Genomic DNA, 26269 nt, shown 5'->3' with positions numbered 1-26269 from the left:
GGTGACCACGTATGGGCAGCCCTGATGTCCATCCGGCCCTTTGTGCGGTCATGGCGCCGTGAAGGGTCCTGCAGGCGGCGCCCAGGGGTGGTGCGGGGGCTGTGTTTACACACAGCACAGCGTGGGTCTTACTCAGCAACGTGCCCAGGAGAAGCGCCCAGCCTCATTCTTCACAGCCGCTCTGGGGCACTCCACAGGAGGGGTGAAGGAGGCTTCCATCTGCTGCTGCTGCCCAACACCAGGGGCTGGCAGAGGGTCCTCATGCTTTGCAGGTACAAACAGCGCTTTCCCCTGGGGCAGACCTGAGCCACGACAGGCAGCCAGTGCACAGGAGTGTGTGCCCAGACCACACACAGTGGCTTTTCAAAGGATTTTTGCTTACTCAGCCACATCGGGGAGGGCACTCAGGCAGGTATCCAGAGTGCCAGTGACTTGGTCATTTTCTGAGCACGATGGCGGCTCAGGGTTTGGACCCCCAGAGGGAGCAGGGCCCTGTGCCTCGGCCTCCCTCAAGCAGCCCAGCCCTCCCTCAGCATGGGTGCTGAAGAAATGGAAGCCCACGCTGCCTGTCACGGACTTGTGGTTGGAGTTTTACCCCACCCCATCTGCGTCGGCCACCCAGTCCCCTGTGGCACGGGTGCATGGAGGCCTAGTGAGGTCAGAAACAGTCCTGCCAAGGGTGGGGGGATTCAGGGTGGGGGAATGGGCAGCTGGCTCCGGGAGGGCTTTTGGTGTGAGTGTGGGGCAGGCCGGCCCACTCCCTCAGCTGGAGTTGGTGCTGTCTGGGGGTCCTAGGCCCACCTTCCTCCCACAGGCCTCTGTACTCGCTCGGCCCTGACTGTTGGTTGGGGCACGGTTCAGGGAAGAAACAGAGGCAGACCCCTGGCATGCAAGCACTCCAGGTCTGGGGTCAGAGTGTGGGCGGGTCCTGAGGGCCCTGCCACCCGGCACTGCTGAGGACCGGTGTGCGTCTGACAGCCTCCTGCCTCCACTGAGCTGGCTTCGGAGGAGCAGCCGGGCCTCCCGGTGCCAACACCTCCCGGCTATTACCTGCCTGTCACCTGGGCGAGTCACCTGGAGCTGCATCTGTGACATGGAAGGGAATGGTTACAAAAGCCACGTCATGTGAGATGTGCAGGTCCAGCCAGGCATCTGGGGCAGACCAGGGCTGCAAATGCACAGGTGGGATCTGTGCCCCATGCCCAGCCTGGCATACAGGCACCATCCCAGAGTGCCCCTGTGGGCTGTTCCCTGACAGCTTTGGAGGTAGGAAGTGGGTGGTGAGGACCCTGGTGAGGACAGGCAAACTCAGCCGTCACCCCCCTGGCCAGGGTACTACACCCACCCCACACCAGGGCTGGGAGCCAGGGATGGGCACAGCTTGGGCAGGCCATCCTGAGCGCCAGGCCTGGTCCACAGGCCGGTTGGAGGGCCGTGGCTTGGACCCTGCCAAGCGGGATGCCGACTCCTCTCCAGCACCTGCCGCCCGGGGTGGGCGCCCTCGTGGCTCCTCCCCGCCCCCCGTGCGCGACTGTCATTGTTACCATTGCTTGGCTTCTGCCAAAGCAGCCGCAGGACCGCCGGGTGCTTGAACCTTCTCCATGGGGCGTCCTGGCGGTGGTTTGAGCCTGGCGGTCCTCGCCGTCCTCCCCAGCCCCCCAGCCCCGGCTCCCGGCCGTTCCACTGCGCGGCGGCGGGGAGGGCGCGGCGCGAGCTGAGATGGTTCCGCCCGGCGCCGCCCCCGCCGCCCGCCGCCAGCCGCCCGCCGCGCCGAGCGCTCCCGCAGGATGGCGCGGGCCAAGCTGCCGCGCTCGCCGTCCGAGGGCAAGGCGGGCCCGGGGGGCGCCCCAGCCGGCGCCGCGGCCCCCGAGGAGCCGCACGGGCTCAGTCCGCTGCTGCCGGCCCGTGGCGGGGGCTCCGTGGGCAGCGACGTGGGCCAGAGGTAGGGGCGCGCGGGCCTGGGACCCCGCTTGGCAAATCGCGCTTGCATCCTGCTTGAGCTGCGCTGGCTGGGCTGCACCTGCGTTGCCTGCAGCCCGGGGAAGGGGGGAGGCCAGGGTCTCCCCTCGTAAGCCCACCACAGCGCCCTGCTTCCTGCTGTGTCTCCAGCCTTTGGGAGCCTGCGGGACCCCCACTCCCTTTACTTAGCGGCTGAGCACGGCGGGGCTGCAGGTGAGACTGCAGGGGAGGGAGGAAGTGGACCCGGCTCTGTGCCAGGCACTGGGGGCCCCTGCCCGAGCCCTGTCCCACAGGAGCCGTGATCTTGTTGGTGCCAGCCCCACTTTGGGGGAGACAGGGCCGGCATCTGTGTCCCCACCCCAGAGGTGAGTGAGGCTGAAGCCTGCACAGCAGATCGGGGCTGGGACATAGGGCTCAGGCTGCCCGAGGAACCCCGCTGTGGGGTATGCCTGGTCTGGTGTCTGGTGCCTGTGGCAGGTGGGGTGCAGGAGGCTGTCCTCTGGGGATGGCTGGGCAGGTGGAGCAGCGCCTACCCCTCCTCGGCCCTTCTGCAAGCTCAGGGTGGGACGCAGCACCCCCATTTCATGGATGAGGACACCGAGGCCTCATCTGCAGCAGCAAATTCCTAGCCAGCACCTTTCCCGTGCCAGGAGCCATTCTAGATGCTGCGGGGGAAATGAGGATGATTCAGACCTGGCCTGGTGTGGGCACATGTCGTGGGCACGGAACCTGTTCCTTGGAGAGAGAGTTGCAGGCCAGGCTGGGACAGAAGAACCAGGGCCTCCTGGGGTGCTGGTCCTTCTGGGACAAGCATGGGGAGATGGGCAGGGGCCTTCCACGTAGCAGGAGCAGCGAGGGCTGAAGCTCCATCAGGGCTGGGGGGCAGGGCTGGCAGAGCCAGGCCTGGCAGATGGCAGGGCCAAGGGTGCCCAGGAGCCTCTCCCTTGCCCCTCCCACCTGGCCGTGGGCTGTTGGGCCCCTCCCTGCACCCCCATTTCTAGCTCTTCACAGCAGCCCTGGGGGGGCACTGCCCAGCTTAGTCCCATTTGCGGAAGAGGCTGTTGAGGCTAAGGTCAAGAGCCTGGCTATAGCCTCTTGCAGCTAATGGGCAGCCTCCGCCCAAGAGGCGAGCACTGATCAAGGCCCTGGGGACCACAGTCTCCTCCCCCTCCTCTTCCTGGATGCTGGGGTGGGGGGAAGGGGGAGGGCAGTGATCCTGGAAACCTTGCTACTGCCAGCCCTGGAGGGGCAGGCTCTTTGCCCCAGCCCTGTTCCTGCAGGGCCCACAGAGATAGCAGGTTCTGCCCAGGCTGCGTCTGAGCCCGCAGTGCAGTACAGCATGGGAGCTGCAGCCCAGGCCCACCTCCTCCAGGAAGCCCTCCAGCATGTTCATCCCAGCCCTTTGGGCTATGCACTGTGCTGATGGTTCCACGTGCGTGGCCTCGCTTATCCCCCGGCAGACCCTGAGGTGCAGAGTCCTTATAGCCTCCTTTTGCAGAGCAGAGGTAATGGAGCTGCTGCCCAGCTGAACTGAGCAGCCCCTGGGCCTGGAGCGTTCACACCGCAGGGCTTGTGCTGAGATGAGTAGGTCAGGCTTCTGGGCAGAGGAGGACTTGGTGGGTTTGTTCTTCTGAAGTGTGGATCTCACGGAAAACGCAGGTGAGGCCAGAGCCGAGAGGCAGGTGCGGTCTTGCCCCAGGGAGCTGGGGGTCACAGTGCCCGCAGCTGCCTCATCCTGCAGGCCTGAGCTGCCTTCATGGGCCAGCCAGGGTCCGGGCTCCCTCAGCACTCTCAGCCTCTGCCTGTCCCATTGCTGAGAAGATAGTGAAGCAGAAGAGAGGTCTCCACTGCCCCCCAGGGACTGAGTCACAGGAGGCGTTGGGGGAGGAGGGCCCTTGCTCCTAGTGCCCTTGCCCAGAGCTCCCCTAACACCCTGTGCCCACTCATGGGTGCTGCAGGCCGGCGTCTGTCCCTCCTCCCGCCCAGTCGAGCTCCCCTGGCCCTGAGCTCCAGGCTCTCCTCCTTCGTTCTCACTCCCCTGTGTAAGGCTGGGGAGGGATTGGGAGCTGATAAGACAGCATGGCCTCAGTGGTGGAGTCAGGAGACCACCACTGCAGAGTTTTTGAGTAAAAGTGCCCAGTAGGGGGACAGGGCCACTCAGTGAGACCCCACTGGGTCAGGAGGCCCTGGGCCCCCTGTGTCCCCACCACCCCTGGACCTAGGCGGCCTTGCCCCTCCCAGCCTCATGCCTGACTTAAGGCACCAATGCAGTCCCCTCCCCACATCCTCTCCGGGGCCGCTCCCCCCGCCCCATCCTACTCCTCTGCTGGCCCAAAATCCTGAGGCCCCCACACAGCCTGAGGTCCAGTGTGGTCCAGTTCTCCTGCCACTGTGCCCCGCACCCCAGTGTCTGTGGCAGCCGCAGGCCTGTCGGAGTCCAGCTGTGGCACGCAGAGCCCCGGCCCCACCCCAAGCCCCTCGTCGTGGTGTTCTTTGGCTCAGGAGATAGTCCCGAGCCCCCCGACCCTGGACAGCCTTGCTGGGACCTCCCTCCCCCTGCAGATCCAGACCTTCATGGTTGCCCCCTCTCCTCTCCAAGAACCTGGCTGCTCCTCTGTGTCCCCCTCACCCCGGGCACACGCCCGGCACCCCGCCCTCTTCATGGTGTTCACACCAGCTCAGCACACCCCTTACCCTGGGCCTGAATCCCCCCTTGGAGCTCGCCCCAGATGGCCTCTCGCTTAGGAGGGCCCCTCCTGAGTATGGCCCCGTCACCCCTGAGGTGCCCCCGCCCTCTTCTGGCTTTGCCCCCGTCCGGGCTGCGCACCTTTCCACACAGGGCTCTGTGCTGTTTCTCCCCCACCCTAGAACGCACCTGTTTGGGCGGCTGGTTTATCCTTGACCCGGGAGCATGCACAGGGAGTGGCCAGCCACAGGGGTGGGACTGTGTTCCCAGAGCCTCGGGGGACACCTGGCCCTGTCTTTCAGGGGTGAGTTTGCTGGGTCCATGCCTCATTTATTTTCTCACAGTCTTGGAGGCTGGAAGTCTGAGCTCAAGGTGTGGGCAGGCCTGGTTCTTCCTGAGGCCCCTCTCCTTGGCTGGTAGACACCGTCTTCTCCCTGTGTGCTCTCCTGGCCGTCCCTCTGTGTGTGTCTGTGTCCTCATCTCCTCTTCTTATAAGGACACCAGATTTGTGGGATTAGGCCCCACCCTCACGGCCTCACCTTAATGACTTCTTTAAAGACCTTGTCTCCAAACACAGCCGCACGCTGAGATACTGGGGGTCAGGGCTTCAGGATGGTAGCCTGGGGGGACAAAACTCCGCCCGAGATAAGGGGGTGCCCTTGTTGCATGTGGGACCCTGCTGGGACCTCGCAGCTCTCAGGATGGCTGTGCTCTGGGCATTCCCTAGGTTTAGAACACAGAGGCTCCCGAACTCCCCAAGCAGGGAACCCCCTCTTCCCTGAAGCATCTTTTTTTTTTTTTTTTTTTTTTTGAGACGGAGTCTTGCTCTGTCACCCAGGCTGGAGTGCTGTGGCCAGATCTCAGCTCACTGCAAGCTCCGCCTCCCGGGTTCCCGCCATTCTCCTGCCTCAGCCTCCGGAGTAGCTGGGACTACAGGCGCCCGCCACCGCGCCCGGCTAATTTTTTTTGTATTTTTTAGTAGAGACGGGGTTTCACCGTGTCAGCCAGGATGGTCTCGATCTCCTGACCTTGTGATCCGCCCGTCTCGGCCTCCCAAAGTGCTGGGATTACAGGCTTGAGCCACCGCGCCCGGCCCCCTGAAGCATCTTATGGGACTTGGGGTTGTGGGGTGCAGAGGGACACCCCACTCCTCCCCCAGTCAGCCCAGAGGGTCCCTCCCTCTCGAGGCTGGCAGCTGAGACTGCTCCTTATGAGCACAAGTCGAGTGGGGACGGCCCCTCCTTGCCTGGGCTCCTTCCCGACCTCAGCCCCGGGCTCTGCAGGACACAGCAGGGAAGGCAGGGCTAAGCCCAGACCCTTCCACTGACCACTGCTACCCTAAAAGCAGGGCTGAGACCCTCTCCGGGGAGGGAGGTGACAGCTTCGGGTGCAGGTTCTGTTCGTGTGTTGACAGCGAGCCTGGCCATGGGAAGAGGGTGGGCCCAGGGATGAGGCCCTCACCACCTGGTCCCAGCAGCATTAGGGCTGGCAGAGGCGTAAGTGACACCCAGGCCACCAACCGCTGGGACAGGCGAGCGTCAGGGTCCCGCTGGAGCGCCATGGGTTTGGATGCTGCGGATAGAGGCCCAGCTTCCTCAGCTCCCCCCCCCACCCCGCCTCACCCTGCGGTTCACCTGGCAGGGTTTGTGCATCCGACAGACCTTGTCTGCACAGGGCTCCAGTCCTCAGCCGGGTTCTGCACAGGCCAGCAAAGCCCCAGGTCCCTTTGCCCATAGGCTGCTGTCCTCCCCTTGGGAGCCTCTGGGTGGGTCCTCTACACATGTGCTTGGTGGCCCCTCCCGAAATCAGCGGGGACGGCTGTCCTGGGCCTCAGGCTGTGGGACGTCTGACAGGTGGTGGTTTCCTCAACACTCAGACAACAGGGCCTTGGGCAGAGTAGACGGGAGGCCCCACGCACAGCTCAGTACACTTAGCTGGGGCTCTATCGAGACATGCGGAGGGACGCGGCCAGGGAGCACTTGGGAGAGAGGACACAGTGGCCCCCAGCAGGGAGAAGCCCAGCCAGGGCCTGGCCACGCCGGACCTGACCCCACAGGCCAGGCAAACCCACTGCCATGGGCCAAGGCACTGCCAGGCTCCTGCCAGCCTCTGACACAGCTGTTGCCCTGGCTCAGAGCTTTGGGCAGCACCGGGGTCCAGTGAGAAGAAACCTGAGCTGGAAAAACACACAGAATCTGCCAGAAGCTCTGAGCAAACCTGAAGATCAGACCCTTTAAGCCTGGGGTTCCGCCTGCTCCGTGTGGAGCGTGCTGACCCGGCCACCATGCCCCGCCGGGACCTCGACCCTCCCAGGGGCGTGTCCAGCTTCCGCCTCCTCAGAGACCAGGAGCTGCTAGCGCCAGGGGCACCAGGAGGGTGCCTGCCCACCCAGCGGGCCTGGCATAGGCGGGTGAGCGTGTGCCTGTGACCCCAGGCCGGCTCCCTCCTTTCTCCCTATGTGGCCTCAGAAGACAGTGGTCCTCTCTGAACTTTTGTTTTCTTTTCTGAAAAATGATTGTTCTGAGGATTAAAAGAGAGAGGTCCCTCTGAAGTCCTTTGAGGAGGAGCTGGTCCAGGACAGGCACATAGTGAAGGCAAAGACCCTCAGCACTCCCACCCTGCCCAGCCCCCCACCAGGCCAGTCCTCCGGAGCCCTCAGCTCCCACCGGCCTCTCCCGGACAGCCTCGCAGACCTCGGCATGAAGTGGAGCTCACCGCGCTCGCTCCTGGATGCTGGGGACCCCTCATGGGGCCTGGGCAGGCTTCGTGCTGAGCAGGGCCAGGACGGGTGCCCAAAGCATCATCACCTGCTTGCGTGGCTGAAGGGTGGCCCTATCCTCGAGTGCGGTTGTCACCCCCTATCTGGCCCAGGCACAGGAGGGTGCATGCGTGGGGATCTCCCAGCGGGCTGTGTTGCTTTCTCGGGCCCTGAGGGGGCCAGGCTCGGCTCAGTGCCCCCACATGGCTCTGCCCATGGGCTGCCTCCTACAGGCACCTCTCCCATGCCCGGGGGCGCCAAAGGTCCAGGCCCCCCAGGGCCTCCCTGCGTGTCTGTGCCCCACCTGGTCCCAGAGCCCAGGCTCTCCATCTGTCTGTCTGCCGCCTTCATCCGTCCGTCTGTCTGTCTGCTGCCTTCTCCATCTGTCCGTCTGTCTGCCGCCTTCCGGTTGATGCCCCTCTGGTTGTGTCCCCAGGCTTCCTGTAGAAGATTTCAGCCTGGACTCCTCCCTGTCTCAGTAAGTGTTTTCATGGGAGGGACTGTCTTGGTGGCAGACAAGGGCTCTTAGAGGCATGAGAGCCCTTGTATCTGGGACCCCTCAAACCAGCATCCCCTGCAGCTGGGCCAGGGCCACCAGCACCTCCCAGCACCTCAGGAGCTGGGATGCACTCTCAGAGGCTGCGCCACTCCCCACTGAGCCGCTGGGCCTCTGCCGTTGGTGTTTCCTGACTTCGGCTAAGATGTAGGTCAAAGGGAAGAGGCTTTGAGGCCAGGGCAGCCAGAGCCCCTCAGAGCAGCCAGGCCCTGTGCACTCCTGGGAAGCCCCCCGCTGCCATCCACCTTCAGCACGGTCTCCAGGAGGGGCCCCAGGCTTACTGTTCCGTGCACAGCACCAGCAGCAGAAACCACCGAGCACAGCACTCACGGTTGCTGAGCATCCAGGGGCTGCCCGTCGCCTGTGGTGGGGCCTATTATTGTCCCGAAAGAGTCCTGGAGGCTGGGAGGCCAGTGGCCACCCCCTGGGCCTCCATCTTCCCATCCCAGGGCCCATGGTGCAGAGGGTGATGGGTGTGAGACAGAAGGCGTGCCCACCACCCAGGGCTCTCCTGGCGCCGCCCCAGGCTCCGAGGAGTCAGGTCTCAGACCTGTGGGGGAAACGGATGCGTCTGCGGCCACCCAAGGGGCCGAGGCTATAGTGTGTGCCCTGTGGCACTGTCTGGACACAGCAGATGTTCCTGGACCCTTGGAGGCCCAGCTGGACTCACCCTTCAACCCTGAGTCAGCCTCACCTGGGCCCCTGGCCAAGCCATGGGGGGCCCCAGAGGCCCAAGGGTGTCAAAACAGGGATCCCAGGGGGACGGAGCCATGTGTCTGCCCTTTCTGGGCCCTTGGGCGTGTCAGATGCTCTGTCCAGGCTCAGAATAGCTGGCCCCAGGGTTGGCAGTGGGCCTGAAGCCTGCCCTTTCTTCCTGCCTGCCTGGTGCCGGGGGCAGAGGCCTGCGTGGAGCTCCCAGGCACCTGCCTAAGAGCCAGCCGGCACCCAGCCACTGACAGAGAGAGGCAGCTCAGACCTCGGCCCCATGTGAGTGCAGGGCTATGGTGGGCCCCGAGGTGTGTGCCTGGCAGCCTGGAGCTAGTGTGGAGCTTCCCGGCATGGCCATCTGTGCAGGGCTACCTGCCAAGAATCCCTGGAAGGCCAGTCCCCTAGCCTGCAGCTGGCCTGCCGGTCAGCAGGGAGAAGCGTTTCCACCCGGCCTCCTTTGTCACAGGGCAGCCGGCACTTGCCTCAGAGGGTCCTGCTTTGCTGTGGGGGTGGGCACTGTGAGATCCCCTTTGTAGCACAAGGGCCTCCTCAGGCAGAGCAGTGCTGTGAGCCCCCGGGCACCGGCAGGCAGTGGGCATGGGTGCACACGGGGCCCAGGCCTGGCTCAACACCAGCCATGCCAAACTGGGGCGGAGCCACCACCTGGGGACAGACTCCCCTGCTGCCCCTACGGGGAGCCCTAAGGACCCAGGCCCAGCACTGCCTCTGACCTGCTGAGTGATTGGGGCAAGTGCGGGCCTCGGGGAGCCTCGGGGGCTGCAGTGGGCCTCAGCTGACCGGGAGCTGCCCTGTCCTCACGGTGCCAGGGACAGGCTATTCGCCACAGGCCAGTGCCGCTGACGGCTCTCCTAGGGCCAGGGCCAGGGTTTGGCCTGTGGATTCCTCAGGGACCATGGCCTCACCCCAGGGAGTGCACAAGGGACTGTCTGAGGCTCCCTGCTGCGTCTGGGACCCCCTGGCCAGGCCTGCCTGCGCGTGCCCGTGAGTCCCACCGGCCGTGTGCCTTGTTGCTGGGCTGTAGGCTGTGGGCAGTGGTGGTCCCTGGTGTGCCCCGTCCTCCCCACCAGCCGAAATACAGACTGGCAGAGGTCAGACGGGCCCAGCCCCCTGTGGTGCTGCGCCCCTGAGCCCGCCTCCCAGGGTGGGGGTTGGGACCTGCGGCCGGGGGTCCAGCAGTGCCAGGTGTGGACTCTGCTTGGGAACGGCGATGTTCCCACACAGATGCTGCCGTGAGCGCTCGCATGCTATCTGCCTGGTGAACAAATGAGTGAACTGATGAGTGGATGAGAATGGACGCAGGAAGTAGATTATTGTACCCTGTGCTTGCCCATTGGCCTGGGAGCCCACATTCGTAGGCAGGTTCTTCCCAGCCCTGAGGGCGGCTCCCCATGGGAGTTCTCGGTCATCTCCCACCTCTCGGGGCGCTCCACCGAGCCCATGCCCGGCTCCCAGGAGCAACTTGCCATGAGCAGGTCCCTGCTTTCCCACAGGCCGGGACCTGACAGGAAGCGGAGAGTGTGGCTCCACCAGGGGTCCCGCCTCTGCCTGTGGTCCACCCTTGTGTCTTCATAGCCTGGGACCCACAGTGAGTCAAAGGCCTGCACTGTCTCTTCCGGCTGACGTGGGTCCTGATGGTTTGAGCAGACGGGCGCTGGCCCCCAGATGAGCACCGGGGCACTCTGGTGCCTGGAGCCTCCGAGCAAGGGCGTCGTCCCAGGAGAAGCCTGGGACACAGAGGCCATTGTTTCTCTCTCACCGCAGGCGGAGCTCCTCCACCTGTCCGCTGTCCTCGGGACGCCCCAGGAGTTGGTGCCTGTCCTGGTTCCCCTTCCCCAGGGAGGAGGCCCAGGCGCTGGCAGGTGGAGGGGAACGGCCGGGCAGAGGAGCGGCAGGGCCTGTGTAGCCTCAGAGGGCTCACTGGGTCTCAGCCCTGGGCCTCTGGCTGCCAGGCCAGGAGCATGCTATGACTCTGAGGAACTAGCAGAACCCTCCAGGCTACCAGTGTCCATGAACCTCTGGCGCAGCAGGGAAGCTTGGGCCACTCTGGCTGGAACCACCAGGCGGGTCTACACCAGCCGGGTCGGCCTGGAGCTGACCCCAGCCAGGCCTCTGCAGCCACAGGCTCCCTCCCCAGGTGCCGTGGGGTGATTCGTTAAGACAGATCACACCAGTCACCCGAAATACACTTCAGGGGAAAATGGATGGTTTTTATCTCCTTTTTGTGGTGGTGCTAGGAGAAGTGGGCGGCCACAGTTCATTAAAAATTAAAAGCAGAGGAGGCTTCATTAATTTCTCTGGCATTGCAGGCTCCGGTTTCTCAGGGAACAGGCCTGCCAGGCCCCAGCGTTTCTCTGGCTCCACGTGGAGGGTGCCTTCCGTGCGGGTGGGCACTCCCCGCTGAGCACCGTGGGGGGCTGCCCAGATTGGGGCCCACGGCCCCTGGGTGAGGGGACCAGGGTCTGGCTGGGCTGTTTCCCTAAAGAGCTCAGTGCTCTGTTTCCGGAGTGCCAGGAGGAGACCCAGAGGCCTCAAAGAGAAGCTGTTGGGGGCATGACTAGTCCCAGCTCAGCAGTCCCCAACCCCACTGTATCTGGGGAGGAACTTGGCTGTCCAGAAACCAGTGAGGCCCTGGCAATGGGCAGGGTTGCATTTCTCTGTTTCCTGGCTGTGCAGGCCAACAGGAGCCCAGTGGGACGCACTGGCTTCGTGGTCTTGGCAGGCAGTTGCAGAGGCCCAAGGCCCAGAGTCCCAGCTGCCCCAGGTCCATGGGGAGGTAAAGGGAGGAGCAGGAGCTCCTGGGAGGACCATGACCACTGGAGGGCTGGGGGTGTGGCCAGAGCTGGCTGGAGAGATGGAGCTGACTGGGTGTTGCCTTGAAGCGGAGTGTGGGACGATGGTCAGGGTGGAGCTGGGCACCCCCGCCTAGGAGGAGTGGTCAGGCAGGAGCCCCAGGCCTGGAGGGAGGTCAGAGGGAGAAACATTCTGAGAGCAGAGCTGCGGGACCTGCTGATGGCTCTGATCTAGGGGAGAGGAGGGTACAGGAGCCTGAGGGCGGTGGGGGGTAGCTGGCCTGGTGCCATCAGGAATGGAGATTTCTGCCTGGGTGGGGCGGGGGGTGGATGCCAGAGGGTAGAGTGGGACTGGACAGCTGCCAGCAGAGCCAGTTGGGAAGTCACCCCTGCGTGGTACTTAATTCCTGGGCTGGGTGGGGGAGAGGTACCTGTGGCCAGCCCTGGGGTCCCCCAAGGAGAACGGAGCGGAGAGGAGAAAACCAGAGTTCTGGGAGGCTGTGCTGAGAGGCCCGGGGAGGAGGGGAGATTCTGGGGCCTGGTCACCATGAAGGGCATGGTGAGGCTCCCTGCCGGACAGGAGAGGGTAGGAGGCAGTAGGGGCAAGTGAGGTGGGCAGATCCCCCGCATTGAGGCTTTTGCCGTGGAGGGCAGGACAGTGGCGGGGAGGCGGGCAGGGTGGGTTCCTAAGCTCCATGCTTTTAGGACCCGGTGGTCCCTGGGTACCCCTGGCAGTGAGGGGAGGAGGGCCTTAGGAAACCCTGGGCTCAGCCCCCAGGGGCAGCTCCCCCCTCAGCTCTGCCTCCCCACTGACATGGCCAGACCAGGCCCAGCACAGCCTGGACCTACAGCGTCGTGTCTGAGCCTCTCATTCAGAGAGAAAGACAGTGGACAAGCCCCCCAAAGAGACCCTCATGCAGCGAGGGCCCTCCCCAGCCAGAGCTCCAGGCACACAGATGAGAGGCGTGGGGCAGGAGGAGGGACTGGGGGACCGAGCAGAGCTGTCTGCGCTGAGGCGTTCCAGGGCATGATGGGGCACTCTGGGGGCAGACTGACCCCCGATTAGCACCGGGTTCAGACCCCACTGGTCTGTGGGAGGCTTGTCCCACCGCCTGGCTCCAGAAGCCCCAAGTGTGCCAGGTGGGGTGACCAACCTGCCCCAGGACTTGGCCTGAGTCTCTTTTTCAGCATGGGACAAGGGCACCCAGAGCCACACTCCTCTTCCCAGGCCCTGGCCCTTCTTTATTTCATTTATTTATTTATTATTCATTTTTGAGACAGGGCCTCGCTCTGTCACCTAGGCTAGGGTGCAGTGGCGTGTTGATGGCTCACTTTAGCCTCAAACTCCTAAGTTCAAACGATTCTCCTACTTCAGCCTCCTGAGAAGCTGGGACTACAGGCGCGTGCCACCATGCCTGGCTACTTTTCATAGAGACGGGGGTCTTGCTATGTTGCCTAGGCTGGTCTCAAACTCCTGGCCTCAAGCGATCCTCTCACCTCTGCCTCCCAAGGTCCTGGGATTACAGGCATCTGCGACCGGCCTCTGGCCCCTTCTTGAGCTCTGTAACCAGCAGAGGCCACTGTGGCCACTGGGGCAGATCAAGGCAGGTGCTGGGACTCCACCAAGGCCCCTCCTGCCCACCCCACAGCAGCCCCACCACGAAGGCTGCTGCACACACCTGGTCCACATCACTTACCCTGAGTGTTGTGAGCTTTGGGAAACACCAAATATTTTAATCACTTTTGGAGATGCTGGGGTCACCAGCCCCGGGCCAGGCAGTGACATCAAATTCTCAGATTCGATTGATGGGAGCCAGTGCCTGCTCGGAGGGGAGGTGAGGCTCACAGCCCGCCCACTGAGTGTCACAGCCTGCTGCCCTGGTGGACGGTCACAAGGAAGGGGTTGAGGCAGGAACAGGGGTTGGGCTGGTGCGTACCTCCCCCCACCTCTGGACAGCTGCCCTGGGACCTCTGCTTGAACGCTGCCTCCTCCACGCAGCCCTCCAGGATTCTTCCAGGCAGCACAAGTCTTCCTCTGGGCTCCCCTGTCTGTCTGCCCTACTGTGTTGTGGCCCTCGCACTGCACTGGGCAGGGGGCCCATGCTGAGGAGCTCACCTGGACTGCGTGTTCTGCCCCCATACCATCCCTGAGGGAGGCAGGGCACCTCTCTTTGACCCCAGGGAGCAAGGCCAGGCACCAGAGGCAGCCTCTGAGGGCTAAGACAGCCGAGTGATAGGAGTAGACATCATGGAGGTCACAGTGGCCATAGCTGGGAGCAGTCGAGGGTCCCATGGAGGACAGCCCAGCACCCCGGGGCACAGGCCGTTTAGTGGGACACGTGCTCCACCTTCCCAGAAATGGCCGCGCCTGCTGCAGGAACCCTGGCTCCGGGTCTCACTCCTGTCTGTCCTGCAGGCTGGCAGCATTGGAGTTTTCATCTCAGGGGAACATTAAACCCTGGCCCAGCCTGGCCTGCATCCCGGCACAGCCGGGCACAGGAGGCCCTGTGTCCAAGGCTGGGGCAGTGGGGGCAGCAGCCATCCACCCCCAGGCTCCATCCTACTCTTGGTGGCCAGCCTGGGTCATGGAGGTGGTGGCCACAGTGGGTGAACCACACAATCTCCCCACTCCACCTCACCCCACCTGCCACCCTCGGCGACTGGCACACTGTGGTCTCTTCTCAGGACCTGGAGGCCAGCGGGCTAGGTGACAGGCCCCATGAGCATGGGGGTTGAGGGGTGTCTGGGAACTGGTGGCTGGAGCAATAAGTGAGCCTGAGGGAAGGGGAGCAGCCCTGGCTGGAGAGGGCCCACGGCTGGCCTGCGGGCTGGGTGCAGGGATGACCACTTCCCACTAGCCCATCTTCCCCGACAGCCCTTGAGGCTGCAGTGGCCCAGAGCCGTGGAGCACAGCCACCAGCGGCCTCCAGACAGAGCAGCGGACCATCAGCTGTGGACGTCCTGTCTGACGCAGGTCCTCCGGTGTGCTCTCAGCACTCGCGGTGTCCTGAGCACCATGCCCAGGGCCATATGGGCAACTTTACCTCCTGGCAGCTGCCCTGTACCCACGGAGGCTTGGGCGAGGGTGTGTGGAGTGGGTGCCGCACCTTGAGCCCCAACAGGGCAGCCTGGAGGGCCCAGATTCACAGCAGTGAGTGCCCAGGGGTGCAGGGAGGAATCTTGAGAGGAGCTGAGGCTGGGTCAGCTGTCTGCTGGGTGTGACGGACACCAGGGCCCTCCCAGGTCTGAGATGGAGGCAGTGGCCCTGCTGGGCCCCATCGGTCTTCTCAACTCCTGCAGTTGGAAAGTTGGAAGCAGTCAGTCGGACTGGGGCTTCCGGCGTGTCCCCAGCCTGAGCCCCCACTGGTCCTGAGCCCCCACGCCCCTCTCTGCCCCTCCAGGGTCCAGGTGGAGTTCTACGTCAATGAGAACACCTTCAAGGAGCGGCTCAAGCTGTTCTTCATCAAAAACCAAAGATCGAGTGAGTGGGGTGCCTGGAGGGCCACTCCCAGGCAGGGAGGTGTTGAGGGCGCTGGGAGCAAGGCTGGCAATGGCAAAGGCTGGGGCTGTGAGCTCAGGGAAGAGTCCATGGGGTGGAAGCCGCCTGAGTGCTGCAGGGGGATTTGGAAGCAGGGTAGGGGTGGGGGTGCATGGTGAGTGGGGCACTGGGTCGCCCCCTCTTAGCTTCACACTGTCTGAAACCAGGGCCTCTCTAGCGGGACCCATGGGGACACTGCCCTGCCTGCTGGACACCGGGCTGGGTGGGGCAGGACCATCCACAGGTGCCCGCAAGGTCTCCCCTGTGGACACGCCCTGCCTCCCACCGCTCCATACAGCCCCACCCTCCCCAACAGCTCCCTGCCCCGTTCCCAGCCAGAGCTTGGCCTCATGGCCCCTCAAGGGATGCAGGGTGAGGACTTGAGGGTTTTCCCAGGGGCTCCACATTCACCTGCCTGCTCCCCAATCCTCATCCTGACCCCCAAGAAGTGGAGTGGCCTCTAGAAATCCCCTGCACCCCACGTGCTGTAAGGTGGGGCCAGGGACGGAGCCTCTCGGAGGCTGACCTGGGACCACCGGCCCCCAAGCAACGCAGGGCACACAGGGCTCTGGGTGCAGCTGGGTGTGGGAGGGGAGCCCAGCTGGGGCCATCCAGAGAGCCCAGCCAGACCCCGGTGCAAGCCCTGCTCCCCGAAGCCCAGGGCTGGGTCAGAGCCCTGAGGCCGCTGCCCTCCCCGCAGGCCTAAGGATCCGGCTGTTCAACTTCTCCCTGAAGCTCCTCACCTGCCTGCTCTACATCGTGCGCGTCCTGCTTGACGACCCGGCCCTGGGCATCGGATGGTGGGCCACCTGCGCGGCTGGGCAAGGGGTCGTGGGTCCCAGGGCTGAGCTTTCCTGCTGGGCCATTACAGAGGCTGATGGCGTCCCTGAGGGAGCTCCTGTGCCCGGGGCCTTGGGGAGTCCTTCCTTCTCCAGAGCCTGTCCCAGGATGGAAAAAGCCAAGGACTCAGTGCCCAGGCTCCCGCAGGCGGCTCAGCGTAGGGAGAAGGGTCCCCGTCGTAGACTTCCAGCTGTGCCCTTAGCTGCTAGTGGACCCCAGAGGTCCACGGAAAGGCCGGAGCATCTAGGAAGCCCTCCCTGCCCCTACAAGTGTCTTCGTGCTCACTTGAGCTTCTGCAGGTCAGGGAAGGGGGCGCCCAGCCCCCCGGGGAAAGCCCTAGCTATTTCTGGGGGTGTCTTCTACCCTCCTGGGTCCCAAGGAGTCCCCTTCCCGGGGCCCATCGTCCTGGGGCCAATGCTCCAGGGACTTCCGGGAGAGGTGCTCCGGCAGCCGTGTGCACCGTCAGGTCCTCACCAGCCTCGCAGCAGCCACCATGAGGGTGCGTGGGAACTTGCTCTCTCTGAGTCCTGTTCTGTCTCCTTCTGCTGTTGCTGCTTCGAGAAGTGGCAGCTGCTGGGACCTACTCTATGCCCAGGGCGCCTTGGTGACTCCTGCTCCCTCTGTGTGGGTCCCAGGGGACATCAGCAGGGCCCTGCGGCCCTCAGTGCCGGATTGTCCTGAGTCATGTCTTTGGGGACCAGCCCCTAACCCCAGTCCTCTCGCTCTGGCTCCCTGGCACTTGGATGCTGTGCTCTGTGTCCTGTTTCTTCTGTCCCCTCTCCTGCCTCGTTCCCTCGTTCACTCATTCACTTGTTCTGTCCTGCTTCCTGGTTTCCAGAAATCCTTCCTCTGAATGTCCTTCCGAGGATGGCATCTCCAGTCCTTTCCTGTTTTACAGTTTCCCCATCTGCTGGGCCCGTTTCTCCCGAGCTCACATTGGGCCCTGATTTTTTCATACCCGTAATCACCTCAAATGTCTGGTGCTGTTTATGCATAAGAGTGCTCAGGCGCCGAGGGGCTCTGCAGCCACATGTGTGGTGTGGTTGACACCATCCAGCCATCGGGGTGAACCCTGCCAGGATGCTGGTCCCCTCTCTGGCTGTGCAGAGCAGGTTCTTCCTTGGAGAGGAAGGCCTGACTGCCGGGAGCCTGGCTTCTGGGGCCTAAAGGTGTGCATGTGAACTTTTGCTCAATCCCCTTTTCACCTGTTACCCCATCACGGGGGGCCTGGCATCCCCAGGCCAGAGACTTACCCTCTCCTAAGAACCAACCTTCTGTCTTTGTCTAGGTCGGAAGAGGGCAGAACCCACTAGGATAGTTTGAGAAGGAGAACTGGGCCCTAACTGACTCTCAAGCTACTTTCCTGGGTCACCCCCCACCCCAAGTCCCAGGGGCCCCAGGGCTTCTGGTTTCACCTCCCCACAGGGCCCAAGTCTCTTATGTTCACTGCCCATGAACATAACATAGGGCAGACAGCGAGGGTACATCCCACATCTGCGGGATTGGGGTTAGCCCCGACTCAACAGCAACACACTGGTTCTGCCTGTGTTGACAACAGGCTCCCAGGGAGGGGCACTACATGGCCAGAGAGAGCACATGGGAACACTCAGGGCCTCCCCAAGGCCAGAGCTGCCTTGAACAAGGCTGGACAGTGCTCAAGAGACAGGGAGAGGAAGCTCCTATCCCTAGGTGCTGACTCCAAGAGACACATCCCTAAGCTGCTTCTGAGGACAAGCGACCCCCAAGTCACCTGGAACCAGCTGCTGTGACAGTGACCAGGGCATGGCCAACATGCTAGTTTTGTCCCAGACCATCACCAATGCTCTTGCCCTAGCACAGCGTCCAGGACGTGGACGGGGGTGGGAAGATGGGTGGGTGATGGATGGATGGATGGATGGATGGAGTGGATGGAGGGATGAGTGGATGGGTGGATAATGGATGGATGGATGGGTGGATGGATGGGTGGATGATGGATGGATGGATGGATGGATGGATGGATGGATGGATGGAGTAGATGGATGGAGGGATGAGTGGATGGGTGGATGATGGATGGATGGAGGGATGAGTGGATGGGTGGATGATGATGGATGGATGGATGAGTGGATGGGTGGAGGGATGGATGTTGGATGGAAGGATGAGTGAATGGGTGGAGGAATGAGTGGATGGGTGGAGGGATGAGTGAATGGATGGAGAGATGAGCAGATGGATGGATGGATGGACAGATGAGTAGATGGATGAGTGGATGGATAGACAGTGAGTGGATGACTGGAGGGGTGGGTGGATGGATGAGTGAGTGGAAAGATGGATGAGTGATGGATGATAGATGGATGTCCAGATACTTTTGTGGGCATTGAGTTTGCAACAAGCCCATTAAAAATCAGGGGAAAGTGGGTCAGTTGAAAGAAAAGACAAAAGGAGCTGGCCATCGCCAGGGGCCTTGTGAGCAGTGAGGTCTCCTTGGTCAGTGACGCTGGCATTGGTGATGGTCTGGGACAAAACTAACGTGTTGGCCACGCCCTGGTCACTGTCGCAGCAGCTGGTTCCATGCGGCTTGCGGGTCGCTTGTCCTGAGAAGCAGCTTAGGGATGTGCCTCTTGGAGTCAGCACCTAGGGATAGGAGCTTCCTCTCCCTGTCTCTTGAGCACTGTCCAGCCTTGTTCAAGGCAGCTCTGGCCTTGGGGAGGCCCTGAGTGTTCCCATGTGCTCTCTCTGGCCATGCAGTGCCCCTCCCTGGGAGCCTGTTGTCAACACAGGCAGAACCAGTGTGTTACTGTTGGGTCAGGGCTACCCCCAATCCCGCAGATGTGGGATGTACCCTTGCTGTCTGCCTGCTGGGCTGAGCAGAGGCCACCCCAGCCTTCCTCAGTTAGAGGCCCTCCTCCAGGATCTCTGCAGTGGGTGGGGAGGGGTTAGACTGCCTTGTCTCCCAGATGTGGGAGCTCAGACCCTTCCAGGATGTGGGGGGTAGCCCTGGGTGGGTGAGTAGGAGGCCCCCATGAACCCAAGCCTGTGGCACCCCTCGGGCAGCAAGTCCTTGCAGTGGTGCTGGAGGGGCCGAGGCCAGGCCAGCGCTGTGTCTCTCCACAGCTGGGGCTGCCCAAAGCAGAACTACTCCTTCAATGACTCGTCCTCCGAGATCAACTGGTGAGTCCACACTCCAGCTCCCAATAGCCAGGTGCTCAGAGGCTTGGGACCAGGGTTGGGTGGGATGGCCAGAGGCTCACACTGCCTGGTCCCTGAGGGACAATGCCCAGCCTCAGCCCAGCAGCCACCCAGGTTCCCCAGAACACATGTGCCCTTGGGCCTGGCATGGTCAATGCTAGGAATGTCTCCTTCAAGAGGAGCAGTTTGAGAATCATGAGTTCCCAGCCAGTTCCACAGCCTCCACACACTCTTCCTGAGCCCAGTGAGAGATGCAGGGAAGCCTGTCTCCTGGTAAGTTGGCAGCTTCTCTTCCAGTTCACCGTCTTATGGCCAAGGAAGGCGGCTGCCCTGGGCAGGCAGTGGGAGGTGACCGCAGGGCAGCCGGGGTGCCTGGTCCAGAGGTTAAGACCTGTCTCCAGACCCTGCTAGGCGTGTCCCCAGTACCTGAGCCCCTGTCCACATCAGGCGAGGAACTGAGGCTCAGGGAAACCCAGAGGGCTGTCAGTTAGATAGCCCAACCTCCCTGCTCTTAGGGACATTCATGGGAGCCTGGCTCCAGGGACCCAGGTGAAAAAAACAGGACACTCAGGCTGCTGTTGCCTGTCATTTCCAGAGAGGAGAAGCTTTGGTACCCTTGGCAATGTCATGGGCTGCAGGCCAAGGCTCCATGGGAACTCAGCCATGGGCCCCAGCCTCATAAGCACTTCCTGGGGGGCCAGCCCGCTGCAGTCCTGCTCCCTCCTCTCTCTCCTTTGCTTCCCTTCTCCTTCCCTTCCCTCCTCCTTACGGTCCCCTCTAAAGGCAAGGTAGGCTCCTTTGGTCCAGCCTCAGTGAGTAGCACATACTTGGGGCCAGTGGAGGCCAGTGGTTATGGCCCCAGCCCCAGGGTGGCTGGGGGACACTAGTGGCTGTGGTGCCCTACTGTGCTGCCTCCTTTCTCTCCCCAGGGCTCCCATTCTATGGGTGGAGAGAAAGATGACACTGTGGGCGATCCAGGTGAGTGCCCCACCCTGCCCTCCTCCCCACTGGAGTGGTGCTCAGTAAGCACTGAGGACCAACCCAGGCTCAGTAAATGCTGAGGACAAACCCGGGCTCAGTGAGCAGGGGACCTAGACTCAGTGAGCACTGAGGACAGACCCAGGCTCAGCAAATGCTAGGGACAAACCCAGGTTCAATAAACAGGTGACTCTGGCTCAGTGAGCACTGAGGACAAACCCAGGATGGGTAAACAGGGACCCAGGCTCAGTGAGCACTGAGGACAGACCCAGGCTTAGTAAGTAGGGGATCCAGGCTGAGTGAGCACTGAGGACAGACCCAGGCTCAGTAAGCAGGGAAACCAGGCTCAGTGCATGCTGAGGACAAACCCAGGCTCAATAAATAGGGAAACCAGGCTCAGTGAATGCTGAAGACAAACCAAGGCTCAGTAAACAGGTGACTCAGGGTCAGTGAGCACTGAGGACAAACCCAGTATTTACTGACCCAGGCTCAGTAAATGCTGAGGACAAACCCAGGTTCAGTGAGCACCGAGGACAGTCCCAGGCTCAGTAAGCACGGGACCCAGGCTCAGTGAATGCTGAGGACAAAGCCAGGTTCAGTAAACAGGTGACTCTGGCTCAGTGAGCACTGAGGACAAACCAAGCAATTACTGACCCAGGCTCAGTAAATGCTGAGGACAAACCCAGGATCAGTAAACAGGGTACCCAGGTTCAGTAAGCATTGAGGACAGACCCAGGCTCAGTAAGCAGAGAAACCAGACTTTAGTGAATGCTGAGGACAAACCCAGGCTCAGTAAGTAGGGAACCCAGGCTCAGTGAATGCTGAACACAAACCCATGCTCAGTAAGCAGGGGTCCCAGGTTCAGTGAGTGCTGAGGACCAACCCAAGCTCTACTGCTCTCCATACAATTTTCCCAGGGATCCCTGAGGGCTTCAGGACCCCCTCTGTCTGCTTCACTGTCTGAATCTCTCCCTCCGCTGACCCATCTGTGTCCTTGCTGTTTTCCTGGGGTGGAGAGTGCACAGGCCAGGTCCCTGGCTGACTCCTGGGTGGGTGACCTAGTTCATGACTAGGTCCCATGTCTCCATCTGAGACCAGAGAGGGTCTCCCGTGCCCACCCCTATCATATTCCAGAGGGGTCAGTAGATGCCTGTGCTGAGAGGGGGTTCCACTGGGAAAACCAGGTCCACTGAGCCTCCATCTCCATCCCCTCCCCACCAGGGCAGCGGGAATAGCCGCTCTCTGGTGTCTTCCTGAGTCTCCTGCCTCACCCACTGCACCTTCCATCCCACCCTGGGCCTAGAGTGGGCGACCCGGGAGGACCAGGGTTTCAAGACTCCATCTTCCCTTGGCCCTGGTGGGGGTCAGCCAAAGGCCTTGGCAGCTAAGACTGTCCTGACATGGGAGTGAGGGTCAAGGCAGCCCCCCCAGACACACGCCTGGCTTTGTGTGGTACCTGCCCACCGAGGCCTGTGGGATCAGGGCCTACGCCGCAGCCCCAGCCTGCTCCAGAGCTCCTTCCCTTTCCTGACTCCCAGGTCATCGTGGCCATAATAAGCTTCCTGGAGACAATGCTTCTCATCTACCTCAGCTACAAAGTGAGTGCCTGTCCGGGGTGGCACCTCACAGGGAGTCCCCACCCTTCCCCACCTCCCCTACCTCCCATACGTCCCCCACCTTCCCCCACCTCCCCACCGTCCCCTACCTCCCCCCTTCCCCACCTCCCCCACCTCCCCCCACTGTCCCCTACCTTCCCCCTTCCCCACCTCTCCCACCTTCCCCCACCTCCCCCACCCTCTCCTATTTCCCCACACTTCCCAGCCTCATCCCCCGACCTCCAGGCTCCAGGGATTGGCTCCTCGCCCTCTCCCCATCCTGCCCCTCCCCTGCCGGGCCCCACCCCCACCCTCCATCGCCCCCCCTGACACCCCCCGTTTGGCCCCCAGGGCAACATCTGGGAGCAAATCTTCCGCGTGTCCTTCGTCCTGGAGATGATCAACACTCTGCCCTTCATCATCACGGTGGGTGAGCCCCGGCCGCCAGGAGTGTGGCCCCTGGAGCCCCAGCCCTGACCTGTCCCCTTCACAGATCTTCTGGCCGCCGCTGCGGAACCTGTTCATCCCCGTCTTTCTGAACTGCTGGCTGGCCAAGCACGCGCTGGAAAACATGATTGTAAGCCGGGGCGGGGGATGCAGCTGGGACCTGGGGGGGCCACCCTCAGCCTCACCGGCCCTGGAAGACACTGTTCGACGTAGCCTGTCACGCCCAGCCCTGGCGTGAGCTGTAGAGGACCAGGAGGCCAGGACAGCAGAAACTCTGTTTCTGCTCCTGGAAAACATCCAAGCCAAGCCCCGAATGCCCTCTTTTCAGGAAGAAACTCAATCCCAGAGCTTTTCCTAACCCTGGAAATTAAATGGCTGGCGGGAGAAGGAGGGACAAAGTGAAGAGTGTGACAAACCCAGGCCACGAGGACCAGGGCCACAAACACCAGGCCACACGCAAACCGGGGCCACGGGGCCACAGACAGGCCCTGTGCTAAGTGTCTCAGCAAGGTCTCTGTCGTGGGAATGGCAGCAGCCGGTTCCCTAGGCACCCACCATCTCCAAGCCAGACCCCTTGATTCACAGCCCCCATTCCTGCCCCGGTGGTAAAGCGGCGTTACCATGCTGGGTCCAAGCCATACACACTAACCAGCCCTCTGACCTGAGACTTAAGCTCATCCCCGGGGACGTAGGCAAGATGGGGACCTGTCCTGAGAGAGGACAGCAGAAGGGGGGCCCAGGTGCAGGCTGCTCCGTGGGCCTCAGCGGAGACGCAGGTGTGGCCGGGTGCAGGCTGCTCTGTGGGCCTCAGCTGAGACACAGGTGTAGCCAGGTGCAGGCTGCTCCGTGGGCCTCAGCCGAGACACAGGTGTGGCCAGGTACAGGCTGCCTCGTGGGCCTCAGCGGAGACGCAGGTGTGGCCGGGCCATCTGCTTTCCATTGGCCTTCTAGTTTCTATTCATTGGCTCCTGGTGGGGTTCACAGTCCCTGCCTGCTGATGGCCACCGCTCCTTCCACAGAACGACTTCCACCGTGCCATCCTGCGGACGCAGTCGGCCATGTTCAACCAGGTCCTCATCCTCTTCTGCACCCTGCTGTGCCTCGTTTTCACGGGGTGAGTGCCGGCCGTCAGTGCAAGCACCCCAGAACTTTGGGGAGGGCCTGAGAGGCAAGCAGGGCCGGGCTAGGGGATGCAGATGCCTGTATCCAAGCAGTCAGGGGGCAGAAAAGGCCACGGTGCCTGGGCTGCGGGTGTCGGACCACCCAGCTAGGACTGAGGTCAGGAGGCAGCTCCAAGCCCACGTCCCCAGTACACCAGCAGCCCTGCAGCCCGGCTCCTCCAAGGCCAGAGATACCCAGACCTGGCTTCCTGGTCTATGCCGTGGATGTAGAGAAAGGGACTGGTCCCTGGGCCAGGTGGGGGTCTCTTGGCTGAGGCCCAGCTGAAAGCAGGGTTTGGAGGCAGCCGGGGTAAAGGTGGGGACGCCCAGAGCTACGAGGGCCTCCAGCCCACCCAAGCGTGTCCACTGTGCCCATCTGCCTGTGTTCCTGCTGATGGCTCCGCGTTGCTGCTCTGTCTTGGTTCCCAGCGAGGCCTAGTTGCCACTTCCCGTCCCCAGGCAGGGATGTCAGGCTAGCACTGTGCTGTGGGAGCAGGGAGAGTGCCCTGTGTTTCCCGCCTCCATTCCCTCACTGTCCCTCATGACAGACACAGAGCTCAGTGGGCAGATTGGGGCATCCATGGGGATGGCATCTGGGACCTGGCGGTGACCCCAGCCCTGCCTATTAGACCTCCCAGCCTCGGGCCTGGGTGGCTTGTCTGGCTGTGCCTGGCAGAGGCCTGAGTGTGGTGGGTAAAGGGGCAAGGCTCTGAGATGGGGGTGGAGAGCCAGACCCACCCCCCCTGCGTCACTCAAGGCCACACTGATGACACACCCCTGCATCGCCTGCTCCCAGAGAATTTTCCAGGGGCCTAGGAGAGAGCCATCAGGCAGGCAGGGAGGCTCCGGGGAATTTGCCGTGAACAGAGGCCGCCATGCTGTGGCCGAGGGGTCAGCTGCATTGTCAGCCAGCATCCGGCAGGAGATGGCTCTGGCAGAGCCTGGGGGACAGATGGGCAGGGCTGAGGGCCTGACGCCACCCAACTCTCAGGAGGGCGGGGCTCACCCGGTGACCAGGTGATGAACAGCTCAGTCTCCTGGGCAGTGAGGGTCCCGTGGGCAGGCAGAATCTCTGGGGCCACGGCCCCCCAGCTCCTGGGCCCCAGGCCGCCCCTAACTGCCCGGGGTTGCAGGACCTGTGGCATCCAGCACCTGGAGCGGGCGGGCGAGAACCTGTCCCTCCTGACCTCCTTCTACTTCTGCATCGTCACCTTCTCCACCGTGGGCTACGGCGACGTCACGCCCAAGATCTGGCCGTCGCAGCTGCTGGTGGTCATCATGATCTGCGTGGCCCTCGTGGTGCTCCCACTGCAGGTGGGTCCTCCGGGCACCAGCACTGGGTGGCACCGGCACTGGGTGGCACCAGCAAAGGGACAGGCGGGCGCCGGCGGAGGGAGAGGGCTGCTGGGGCTATGGCACAGTGCAGGGGCCACTCCCAGGCGGGGACAGCGAGGCCAGCCGGGCGGTGCCCGCTCCGTTGCACGCCCCACTGAGGGTCTGCGGCGGGTCTGGTGGTGCTCGGCGTGGTGGGTGATGATGGAGTCCTGTGAGCCGGCCTTTTCCCTCTAGGGAGATGGTGGGTCTCCAGCGCCAGGGTGACCTGCCCCTCCCAGGCCCCAGGCAGAGTGCAGAGAGGGCTCAGGGTGGACAGCCGGCCCATTTCCCATCCACAGGCAGGTGCAGCAGCAGCTGCCAGGCTCTCAAGGAGCACACCCCCTGGGCCACCTCAGCAGCTTCCCTGTCACCGCTGCTGAGGCCCACTGCCCACTGAGCAGAGGAGGGGCCAGACCTCAGCGGGAACGGTGGAGGCCTGGAGAGGGCAGCTGCCCAGGGTGTGAGTGCTCAGGCCTGGACTGCCTCTGACACCTCCTCTAGGCACCCCAGCCCACCGTGGAAGGCCCCTGCTATCGGGGAGATGGGAGAGGGAGGGGCCCCTGTGGGTGGTGGAACATTTTCTAGGAGCCTGGGTGGGAGGAGGAGCCCAAGGAGGTGGCCAGGGCCTTCTGAGAGTCAGACCCCCAGCCGGCTGCGGGTTGCCGGGGAGACAGGGCAGTGCGTCCAGGGAGCCTCTGCTGACCCTGGACTCAGCCCCAGCTCCCTCCCCCTAAACAGCAGCGGGCATGGCACAGGTGTGGGCCCAGGCCAGGCCTGGCTCTTCCCCTCACTATATCCAAGTCAAAGCTCTGGCACCAGCTGTACGGCCCTCAGCGTGGGCCATGTTCTCCACCTCTGCTGGCTTCCTTTCCCCTAACTTCAGATGGGGGCGTGCGCGTCCTTCTACCTGGTTGTCGGCCACTCCACCACCCAGTGCCGCGAGTCCCGTTCCTGTGAGCTGCCCGCTCCTCTTTAGTCTGCCCCCCAGTTTCTGCTGATGAGCAAGTCTCTGTGTTCTAGAAGAAGCCAGCTGTGTGTGGCTTTCCCATTACTTCCTGCTCCATCACCGCTCCTGTCACTTTGCTTACAGAATCTTCCATTCCCAGATGGTCTTGACTTTTTTTATTTTTTTAATTAGAGATAGGGTCTCACTCTCATTTTGTTGCCCAGGCTGGCCTCGAACTCCTGAGCTCAAGCGATCCTCCCGCCTCAGCCCCAGAAATAGCTGGGATTACAGGCAGCCTGGCTTTGATTCACCCATCTTTCCCCTATGGTTTCTGTTTTTCTGTCTTGACTAAAAAGATCATTTCTTCCCTCGATTATACTCCTGGCTTCCTATTTTCTTCTAAAAGTGTAAAGCTCGCCTCTCACCTGGAGGGTTTCACCCACCCGGAACCACCGTGTGGGGTGGGGATGGAGCTGGGTTCTCCCCTCTGACGCCTGCTCCCCCACACCCTGCACTCTGCTCCTTTCTCTGCACGTTTCATAACCAGGCAAGGGCGGGAGCGAGGGTGGGAGCGAGGTCAGGAGCACGGTGTGGGGGGCACTCCGTGCAGTGACACTGACTCCCTCCTCGGCCCACTTGCCCCATCCATAAATCTCACCTCAAATTCTCTGCCTTCCCTCTTCGGCCCTCCTGCCCCAATCCATAAATCTCACCTCAAATTCTCTTTTTTTTTTTTTTTTTTTTTTTTTTTT

At 62.6% G+C, this 26269-nt stretch overlaps 1 protein-coding gene across 4 annotated transcripts in view; it reads left to right on the top strand.

Moving 5' to 3' along the window:
• KCNT1 (potassium sodium-activated channel subfamily T member 1) overlaps nt 1-26269 on the top strand; it is a 90730-nt gene that overhangs the window by 32070 nt on the left and 32391 nt on the right. For 2 of the 4 annotated variants that reach the window (XM_025359724.1, XM_025359723.1), the window contains exons 3-11: nt 14879-14958; nt 15716-15815; nt 18943-18999; nt 19947-19995; nt 21534-21593; nt 21942-22016; nt 22084-22167; nt 23057-23151; nt 24331-24511. In XM_025359724.1, the coding sequence (XP_025215509.1) occupies nt 14879-14958; nt 15716-15815; nt 18943-18999; nt 19947-19995; nt 21534-21593; nt 21942-22016; nt 22084-22167; nt 23057-23151; nt 24331-24511 (781 nt within the window). Of the gene's footprint in view, nt 1-14878; nt 14959-15715; nt 15816-17143; nt 17223-18942; nt 19000-19946; nt 19996-21533; nt 21594-21941; nt 22017-22083; nt 22168-23056; nt 23152-24303; nt 24512-26269 lie in introns of all 4 variants that reach the window. The other 2 variants (XM_025359725.1, XM_025359726.1) reach the window with 2 other exon arrangements.

Source organism: Theropithecus gelada, chromosome 15 (genome assembly GCF_003255815.1).
Source record: "Theropithecus gelada isolate Dixy chromosome 15, Tgel_1.0, whole genome shotgun sequence".
Classification (NCBI taxonomy): Eukaryota; Metazoa; Chordata; class Mammalia; order Primates; family Cercopithecidae; genus Theropithecus; species Theropithecus gelada.
This window is presented reverse-complemented; position numbering and strand designations above follow the sequence as displayed.